This window comes from Amblyomma americanum, chromosome 1 (assembly GCF_052857255.1).
Source record: "Amblyomma americanum isolate KBUSLIRL-KWMA chromosome 1, ASM5285725v1, whole genome shotgun sequence".
Taxonomy (NCBI): Eukaryota; Metazoa; Arthropoda; class Arachnida; order Ixodida; family Ixodidae; genus Amblyomma; species Amblyomma americanum.
Window position 1 is genome coordinate 139,708,186 of NC_135497.1, and position 10,459 is coordinate 139,718,644.

At 45.2% G+C, this 10,459-nt stretch overlaps 1 protein-coding gene across 1 annotated transcript; it reads right to left on the reverse strand.

Moving 5' to 3' along the window:
* Positions 1–1,158: 1,158 nt before the first annotated feature.
* On the reverse strand, positions 1,159–4,305 carry aln (divergent protein kinase domain 1C). The gene is made up of 3 exons (XM_077647028.1): positions 4,010–4,305; positions 3,143–3,946; positions 1,159–2,787 (listed from the first exon to the last, which is right to left on the reverse strand). Exons 1-3 carry the CDS (start codon positions 4,163–4,165, stop codon positions 2,584–2,586), a joined length of 1,164 nt encoding a protein of 387 aa, XP_077503154.1. The 5' UTR covers positions 4,166–4,305; the 3' UTR covers positions 1,159–2,583.
* Between the last annotated feature and the right edge of the window lie 6,154 nt (positions 4,306–10,459).

Below are 10,459 nucleotides of genomic sequence, written 5' to 3' on the forward strand. Positions count from 1 at the left end.
GGCATGTATTCTTTCGGCAGTTTCGTAAAAGTTCACTTGCACACGCATGAATCCTGTCCCTTCGCAACATATATACTACATAACATTGAAAGTAAAAAGCGGAATTTTAGAAATTTCCACTACAAATATTGACGTTGTTTACGCACAACCTACGCACCCTCCGCGTGACCATAGCGCATGGAAAGAGCCAGAAAAAAAAAAAAAAATAGCTGGGTTCAACGTGGCTTGAGGTTTTGGCTTGAAATGGTTATACAAGCGAAAGCTCTGTTAAGCATGGTCTCCACCATAGCTTGGGCCATACAACCACGCAGTTCGGTTTTACCTTGTGAGGCATTTAAGGCCACTGTCAATGTGGTGCCCACCGGCTCAATTCAAATGTCAAGGTCAGGTACCCAATGGTCATAGTAATGTGATCACCATAGCTTGGGCCATGCCGCCACGCAGTTAAGTTCAGTTTGACCTTGTGAGGCATTGAAGGTCATTGTCTCATCCACATCGAAATCAGAAGTTGTACCCACCCCGAGGAGTAGAGCTCTCACTCTAAAAAAATATTTTTCACTGCTTCGTATATGCAGTACTGGAACCGTACTTGTACTACGGTCAACTTCATATACACAGTGGGAAGAGGAAAATTTGTGTTCTTTCTCTTGCTTACCTTTTAATGCCGAGTTCCACCGAACACATCTGAAAACTACAAGCAGATACTACTTCTAGGCATTTTTTTTTAAGTATCATCTGTTGCAAAAGTTCCCAGGCCAAGGCATCCACAAACCTAGCGTGCGCGTGGCTACACAGTGACGTAATGACCAATGCCATCAAAATCGCACAACACGCTTGTGGCCAAGACGCGCAAACGTTTTACATGTTGAAAAATTCTCCCCTTTCTACACACATTACACACATTTAACACACATCAGAGGCAACATCAATATGCAGAGCATTTAAGCCCGCACATGAAATGTAAAACACACTACATTTTTTGGCACAGCGCACCTTGCACATCAAAGATCATTTAGAAGCACTTCTCTAAACAAATTTTGCCATACTAACAACTTATGAACAAACATGCTAAAGGGCTATAAAAGCACCTGCAGTCTTGTGATAAAAATGCAATATTATGTTGGGCTCAACTCCCTGTAAGGATGTTTAGTGCAACAATTACTAGGTGGTAAATGTTTTATTTCACAAACCTTAATATAATACGACGAAAGTTTCATGCCATTTCACATTTGATGTACAAAAAAGTAAAAACAATATATTTGTTCATTTCACTGAATTAAAACAGGCAGTAACAGGACCAAGCTATACTTGTTGACTAGTAAGTTTAAACAGCCTATTGTATCATGAAACGGAGAATGTCACCACAAAGCAATACGACATGAGTAAAGTTTGTTTACAAACAAGGTCAAAAACAGAAAACTTGTTAAAGGGTCCTAACCTCTCTGCACATGTCCTTCCTGTATTTCAACAATTTTAATTATTTATGGCATCGGCATGTTGTTTGTATCCTCACTGAAAAAAAAAAAAAATGCCACCACTGGCCGTATTCCGTGCAAAACAGGAGAAACATTTTCGTGAGCACAGTATCAAAAACTTCGATAAGGTTAAGCTTAAAAACATGTCATTGGCCACACACAAGAACCATTCCATGACCGGAAAACAGCACAGCACATGCTGCACCAAGTTCGCCCAGGGGCTTCCAGCAGGCTAGCAGTGCCTTAGCAGAGATTTAAATTAAAAAAAGCAACTTTCACGAGAGGTGATGTAGGGCCCTTTAACATGCTACAACTTCAGCACCTTAGTGACAAGGCTGTTTAGTACTGTAAATTGCACCATACAACTAGGTCACAATTGCAAAATCTTGGAATTGAAGAGATCTCAAAGAATTGCAACACAATTCAACATAAAAGTACATGAACCAGAAAACAACACAACTGAGTGAACAGCGTTTTAGCACACAAATCATGTGCTCACTAGTTACCAGTCACCTCACTTTTCATTTTTGCCAAATGAACAGAGCTCACGCAAAACGTCATGTGCATTGCATGAATTTCTGTCCGCTGTCAGTCAAGCATTTTGCGCCAAAAATGACAACAAAAAGTCCAAAGAATTTTCAAGCTCTTTCAGCATATAGAAATGACACCAGCTCTACTGTGCTCTCCCACACCCCAACCATATGAGCACCTCTCCCATGGAGCACGCAGCCAGATCTAAATGCATCATGCAACTACAGATGGTAAATTGACAAGTGCTACCCTACCCCCAACCCCTGCTCACACAGGCCTTATGACCGACAGGCCTTATGACCCAGACCCACTTGAGTATTATGCTAGTTGGTCAACAAGTGAATACAACAGTGTATTGGTTGCATTCACTTCAAATACATGGCTATTACTGTACAACGATAATTTCCTTCAGACAAGGTAGCAGTAAAAAGAACCCTGCTAGCAAGACACCAAAATAATCTGTCATTCAGGATGCAAGCTGAAACTAAAAAAACTGCTGGTATGCTAGAATGCAGTTCAATGTGTTGATTGCTTCCTGATTTGAGTCAACTTGAGCAACTTTCCCTTTATGAAGCACTCAGGGCACCAAAACAGAGTGAAGTAGCTCCACAAACTTTGTTTTTATCACCGTGCTATGGTTTCTTGACAGTGGAGTTATGGACATGCTACCACATTCATTTAATAATGCATGCAGCTCAGTAGCAATATCTGAAGGTGGGCTCCTCAGCAGGCCTGTATACCGACCAAAGAGGTTCCCCAAGAAGACGTTCCTGCAAATTCGCTGAAAAAAGGAAAGTATACAAGTTAAAAGCCTACACAACTGCAACAGGCTACATGCAAAAATAAGTGCCGGTCTTTGGCTGAATTCACAGAACTGTTTTTCAACACAGATTACACACTAAAATCTGTCTTCAATTGATGAAATTTTAATTCTGTATTGCTTAAACTCACAGCATAGCCTTTTCAGGCAAAAGCAACCACTCTAGTCTTCAGTATGGTGTGATAAGAAATGTGACAAAAAAAAAGTTTGGCAAGGCTCATCGACTTCTACAAATTCTGATGCACTGTGCATGTATTTGGGGTACTTTAAACAAACAGATATCAAATTTTAAGTACGGGTATGCCTTTATATGTACCTGCAGATTGTTATTGAGCACAACGGCGTCGCATTGACCCAGTGAGTTGCAGCGGCCAGCACAATCGAAGAAATCACAGTCCTTATCAACGTCGCAGTGCCCTGAACTGGCAATATTTGCTTGCACAGTCGAATGCAGCCCAAAAGCATCCAGGTCTAGCATTTTGACAAGACCTTTTGCGTCGACACCAAAGTGGTTCGACTTCATATCGCACTGATGAATTTCCTCTTCCATGGCGTTCTCCAGTATATCCAAGGTATTTAATATGCGCAGAGCTATCATGGCACGATCCTTAAAACTAGAAGCGGTAGCATCACGATGCCCAGACGAAAAACGTGTTTCTAATGGTGAAAGAAACTCCACGGCATAGGCATGCCCACAAGTTCCCAATATTTTGGGCGCCACGTTCAGGCCCTCAAGAGCCAAAGTAAAGAGATATTCGGTTTGCTGAAGCAGCGCGTAGATGCTATTCATTTCAGCGATGCTGAACTGCTTTCCATAAAATGTCTCAACCCAAGTGGAGTTACGCCTGAATACATAACTGATCTGAGAGTTCACCATGCGAGTAAAAGTGGCATTGTCTGGATAGTGGTTAAGCTTGTTGTTGTCGACCCAGTACACAGGATCCAGCGAGGTGATGAGGCGTTTCTTCGCTTTCACTACAACAGGCTTCGAGTTCCAAATCGCAGTGAAAACGATGTCTTTGCCGATGTGCTGACTCTGGCACTGGATATCGGAGATGTCGCGCGAACAGAGGTGGGTGCAAAGGTTGCCGGATATTTCGCCTTTTCTGTAGGCATCGCACTGAAACGAAACAATAACAAATGCTTAGCCTATGTTTCCAAATATGTCAGATCAGGTACTTACAATATTGACCAGGAAGGTTTCTATGTCGGCGTTCGTGCATCCCGGAAAGGAAAGCTGAGCTAAAAAAACCAGTACTCCGATAGATAATAATGCACCCAGTACCTTCACCGGTTTCGCAGATCGCCGTGGCCTAAAAGCACACTGCAATGCCTTCATGAACAACACATAGTTCTGCACATTCTGCTTGATGGTACTCGGGTCTTTTCAGTGGCATAACGGGTTAGAATAAAGCAACACGAAGAGGCGAAGCCGGTGAAGCGGACGAAACCGCCACCATCTTCCGAGAAGCAGATGCATATGCGCATGCGTACAGGTATGTAAAGGCCCCTACCCATCGCAAGGCGCTGCTAGCGCTGCGTAGCGCTGCGGGCGCTCCTATCTAGTAGCTCGGCCAACAGCAGCCACAGCTAGCCATAGCTGCATTTCTTTCTATGCGCGCTAATTTTGAAAAAGCGAAACATCGCTTTTTTTCTTTTTTTTTTTGCCGCTTAGCACAATGATATATATTCAAGAAAGAGAGCTTACAAAAATAATTCACAATTTTGATAACAGGATATTGTGTGCCTAGAGACTCTGAACAAAAGTAGAGCTCAGGGCGGGCAGCATCAAATGAAATGGCGGTATGTGTAGCGTCACCTCTTGAAGCCGCACTTCTTTCATTTTAGTGCAAAAGCATTACTTCACTAGCAATCCTGGAAAAGCCGATGTCCATCTAAAGCCTCTCAGATACCTGCAGGAATAAAATAAACAGTGCTGCGACTCGGTTGCGAGCCCGCAGCGGCGCGAACAGATCAGCTTCGCTGGCCACTGCACGAAAGCACTCGGCTATCGCCGCTTTTTTTTTTTTTTTGCGTGGTATTTATTACAGCGAAGCAATATGTTATGTGCTCGAACTATGTAAAAACCATGAAGGATTTATTATGTATGCTCTTCCCTCCGCCCATGTACCGCTCTGTATTCTGGTTTACCGGGACATGACGTACTCAAAAAAGAATACGTAAAATGCCCCTCTCGCCATGTACCGATACATTTTTTATAAGCTGCATAGCGAGGCATTGCCCGTTAAAAGATGGTTAGAAAAAAACACGGTATTTTTGTGTCCACGGTAAATTGCCGCCTTCGTGATGCTCCAGAAACGATTGAGCATTGTTGAGCATCGACTCAAAGATGCAGTACTGTTTTGGGATATCTTGCCAACGGACAATGAATAAAAAAAGACTTAATTTGATACCGCATTCTGTACTATAGCTCGCAGCAGTGCCATTTGTTAATGAACCCTTAGATATGTTTTCTTTTTTATGTGTACAGCATCTGGACAACGCAGATGGTGAACCGACATTGCGAATCTTGTTTCTTTCTTCAAAATACCGCTGCAGCAGAATGATTGTTCATCTAAAGGAATTGTATGTCCAGACCGAGTTTGAGCCGGAGTGGCAACCACTCCTAGTGTTGTGCTCTTCGTTGGCCTATCTGTAGTGTATCGTTTCTTAGGTGTGTCCTATTATGATGTAGTAGTGATGAGCCCTGTTTTGCGTTTTTTTCTCGCGCTTGGTTTAGGTGTGTCGTATTATGCATTGAGTTGATTTCCGATTGTTTACTATTGCCGCAGCCTACCACGCCTCTTGCTGTTGTTGTTGTTGCCCCAGAAACTGCAACGTACTCTCGCGCAATGCATTGGACGTCGTTGTATTCATCAACATCCATCTGTGCGCGAAAGTCACGAAAGGAAAGGAAGCGCATAGCTGTCTCCCTGGATCAGTGGGGACCTCAATCGCGCGTTGTTGCTACATGGCGGTAATGACAGAGAGATGTGCGCTGCTTGCGTTTGCGTTGTCATTGTTTTGGCAGAAACGTGGCACTGGAGCAATAAACCACCGGCGTTCATTGGGTTCATTGGCGTTGGCATTGACAACGTTGCAGACTTCGGTGATTTTGAGAAAAGGAAAGGCACGTAACTGGATCCCAGGGTCAGTGGACACTTCAATCGCGCTTTCAGGTACGTGGCAGTGATGTCCACCTGCAAAAGACTGCTTTCGCACGTTATTTCCTGCTTAGCAACGCTAAACTGCCAGCGATTTTTATCTTGTTTGTGCGAATATGAGCGTGATTGTGGACTTAGTTGCACATAGTGTATACCCTGTGCTTTCTCGCTGTCTTTTCTATATTTGCTTCACCTACGCAGTAGTGGATCTGCTTAGCTGTCTCCTGATGCACACCACCGCTGAGCGCTCTTCTAGCTCGAAAAGCCTATTTTTAAAAATTGTTGACAGCACTCTCTATATACAAGGTGCTCAGATAAGGACAGTACTCGAAGTCCCATGACCGTTTTTTGTTTTGAATGAAGTTTTTATATTTTATGGCAAGTGTTCTGACACCAAGGAATAGGCGATATGCGTAAGAGGAGCCTTAGATACGTGAAATATGGCAGGCCTAGTTGGAGCGCAAGAGATGGTGCCATCTCTTAACGCTCCAACAGGGCCTGCCATGTTTACTCGGTCAAGAAAACGAAACCTCTGCCCGGCTTTGGGTAAAGGCGGCTGCGCTTCGTGTGAAAGGTGAAATACCGGTGCAGTGTTTCGCTACGCCATGCACACCTGTTAGGTTACAACGATGCGTGCGGGAACGAGGTTATACGCTTCAGCTTCTAGTTTTGTAGCTTTTTCAGTGCGCGAACGTTTTAATAACACCAAGTGCAATACGAGGTATCGTGTAAGCGCGCCGCCCGTTAACAGCTTTCGCTTGCTGCGCTGATTATTCACTTTATAGGTGATTTGTTTTCAGATTACGATATCGATCAGACTATGTGTTGCCTCTGGTCAGAAGAGGGTCCACCTTCGAGCATTTAGTGGCTCTACGGCAGCGCACGATCGATCGGATGTAAACATATCGACACACACTTAAACGACGGATTAGATGGGCAAATATTTTTCAGTCGGCGTATGCCGGTGTTGCTCAAGCAAGTAGTCCGGCCGCGTAGAAAAGCTATCGTTAATTTGCTGGCAAATCGTGGCCATGCGCACTCAGTGCGCTCCAGCTACAAGCTCGATCGGTCGAGCCGTGACATACACTATAGTGCACTCAGAGTGTAGTGTCATGCGCAGATTACAGCCTAGTTCTCCACGTGTTCAGTTACTTTTAGAGGCGCTAGCATAACTAACTTGACCGCGCAGTTATCGCAGGGTGCCAGGCACTATATTCCGCTGATGTCTTGCGATCATCAGCATGTTATGCGTGTTAATGCGTCCTTGTGACGTAATATACGCTGTGCATAAAAACTAATGTGCGAGTGCTTTATTTCTTCAGGCTTCCTGTAACGATGCAATTCTGTTCAAAAAATGGACACTTTTTCTCTATTCAAGCGGGCTTTTCATGGCAGCAGGTCGCTATACAACATCGCAAGTAGGAAATCTAAAAAAAAAAATTCCTTCTTTGCTTGCAATCTTTCAAACAATAAACGCCTGCTTTTCTCTCGTTGTAATATCGACTGTTAATAGTGCAATATCTGCTACGCACGTTTATTGCCTCGACTAAATTGTGCCGCTAGGAGCCAATGGCAGATCGCGAGCTCTCCGCCGGATCACGAGCGGAGCGCGTAGCTCCGGCGGAGATCGCTCCTTCCCATTCTGCGACTGAAGTGCGCGCGCTCCTGCGGGGGCACTTGCAAGAAAGTCTTTCCGTTCAGGCAATACAGAGCCACCTGCCCTTGGTGCGATGCCACACCTACACTTTACCATATCACGTGGGAGTGCGAACGCAACAAAGCATTCCACCAACACGAACACCCGAGTGCGGAGCAATGGGAGAGTCGGCTCACCAGCGGCGAGCTCACGACCCAAAGGGCCTTAGTGCAGCACGCGAATGATGCAGCAAGGCTCAGTGGAGCCTTGGAATAGGGGCCTACCCTTGCTGACGAGAAGCCTCAAGTCGCCAGGCGCCAGAGAAGACGACGGAGACTTCATAACCGCGAAACCCTTGAAAGATCCAATAAAGTTTTCACTCACTCACTCCGTTCAGGCAACATGACGGCGGCCGTTGAAGCGGGGCCTCTCGCTTCACCGCCGATTCGTCCTTGCCGCGACTCTATCTCATGTTCGCGTCAAACGAAAGGCGCCCGAAGCCTTCGCATTGGCTGAGGATGCCCGCACCGCAAAACTGTAGCGATGAAGCGCGCCAAATGTTCAGCTTGTTTCCGTATTTACAAAGCTGCCAGGCTCGAGTAGGCGTCGTCTTACGTGAAAAAAGGGCGGGAGGTTCGAACAGGTTAACGATTTTAGTCTAAAAAGCGGTCACCAGAGAGAGAGAAAGACAGGGAGGTTAACTAGGGAGGTTAACTTGGTTAAGCGGTCACAAAGAACTGACATTATTTATGCAGTAATTCTTATTTATGTGGACGCGAACAAAACGAAAAATAGTTACATTTTGGAGAGTTACCATTGCGCGTTTCGGCTGAGATGGCGCTGCACGTGGCTAACAATCCCCAAAAAGGTCAAACGTTCCTTGTATGTTGCCCGGATCACCGCGTAGCGACGGCATCAAGCATACCCGGGGGAAAGGAAAACGTCACTCGGGGTTCCGGTCAAATCTGCCGATTTCGGCGGAGCAAATATCGCTGCTCCACGGAGCAATCCGGGATAGACGCCTGATCCCGATCTGCCATTGGAACAGACAACTCGCGCTCCCATGTACTATACCAACGTAGAAAATTCGTACTTCCAGATAGGTAATTTTTTTTTGCGTTGCGTGTTGAGACATGCTGGAATTAGAAAATTGCACAAAATAACCAAATCTGAGTAGCATTAAAAAAAGTAAACACCAGTGCTGATGTTTAAAAATTTCCCTGAAATACCTTTAGTACCTTGTGATACTTGAACTGCAATAATGTGTTGCGCTATATTGTTTTAAACTATAAAATTAAATGCAATGCAGACCATATTTCGTTCAGTTACCGTTATTGTAAATTGTTTGTGAAAAAGAGAAACGGTCAGGGATTAGACTTCGAAATGAGTGCATATGATTGCCTTTTAGTTAGCACTATGACCACATCCGAAAATAGATTGGAAGCATGTTTTTCCTTGTTAGCTTCGTCATTAAGACAGAATATGAGTATGTTTGCATCTCTGCTAGCCTTATATAGGTCTAGTTTATGAAAGTCTGAATTTTGCCGCATGTCTTCGGTATTTGAAAGTAATTTGGCTCGGGGTCTGGTCTATAAAACGCTTAGGTGAAACCTTCGCAGTATTTAGCACGTCCCTTTTAATGAAAATTGAAGAAAATATGCCGAAATTTTAAAGCTGTGCTTTGTGCTTGTGGTGCTCTAAAATACGCCAGGAAAGCCCCTTACTGCCAGAAATATGAAGGCCCTCTGCACATGTTGCCAAATTAGAACCGCATGTACCGTCGGTAAGTGCAAGCGTTGCCGAAGAGGTGCAATTTTTTAAAAGAAAAAAGGATTCTGTAGTGAGCACTACAAGCTAACGGCAGTCAACTGAGACGGTTAAAAAGCTCCGACTTCTTTATTGTTATATAAATAACATTGAAGGATGGCCACAGAACTACTTCCCACAACTACACGAGATCTATCCCAACATGATGTATTTGTAAAGGAAGGTCTATATAGGTAAGAGGAAAAAACATTTTTGTTTTTTGCCTTTCGATCATTGAGCAGGTGCGTGCTGTGGGGATTGGGGCTTCTTGGGCGACCCGAGTCGTCACCAGACTCACCACCGAGTGCGCGTCCGCTGCTGCCGTTCCGCTCGTTAGAGAGATCCCCCGTGGGGTGTCCGCGAGCGGAATGCAACCGGCCGCGTTGCTTGTCCTCCCTTCCAAGGGAAGCTCTTTCTCGAGAACCGCTGTAAATCACCCTCCCTTCCATTCTTCCAGCTTCGACCTGGCGTCCCCATTGGGCCACTCCGAGTGACATTTGGGGGCGTTGTTTCGGCGGGAGTTTTGCGGACTAGGACGTATAGAGTGAGGTACCATGAGATAGACACTTGGTGCATTGCGTGCGGAGAGGAGGAGGAAACGGCTGAACACTTGATACTTTTCTGTAAAGGGCTTCACCCTACAGTGGAAAGCAGCGGGGCTGACTTACCCAAGGCATTGGGGTTTAGGGATAGTGAAGGGAAAGTGGATTTTAAGAGGTTAGAAGTAACCAAGCGAAGGTTATCTGATTGGTGGCTAAAAGCAAGGCAGGAGTAAAATTTCACAAGACATGGCTAGGTGGCTTGAGCCACCGGCCGATTTAAATGGTTCAGCCGTATTCATCCATCCATCCATCCATCCATCCATCCATCCATCCATCCATCCATCCATCCATCCATCCGTCCGTCCGTCCGTCCGTCCGTCCGTCCGTCCGTCCGTCCGTCCGTCCGTCCGTCCGTCCGTCCGTCCATCCATCCATCCATCCATCCATCCATCCATCCATCCATCCATCCATCCATCCATCCATCC

Bases quoted from the DNA above. Each gene is read 5' to 3' on its own strand.
- aln (XM_077647028.1), bottom strand. From the start codon at position 4,165: ATGAAGGCATTGCAGTGTGCTTTTAGGCCACGGCGATCTGCGAAACCG. The intron at 3,947-4,009 runs GTAAGTACCTGA...GTTTCGTTTCAG, and splicing joins AAACCTTCCTGGTCAATATT to TGCGATGCCTACAGAAAAGG. The intron at 2,788-3,142 runs GTACATATAAAG...TCCTTTTTTCAG, and splicing joins TGCTCAATAACAATCTGCAG to CGAATTTGCAGGAACGTCTT.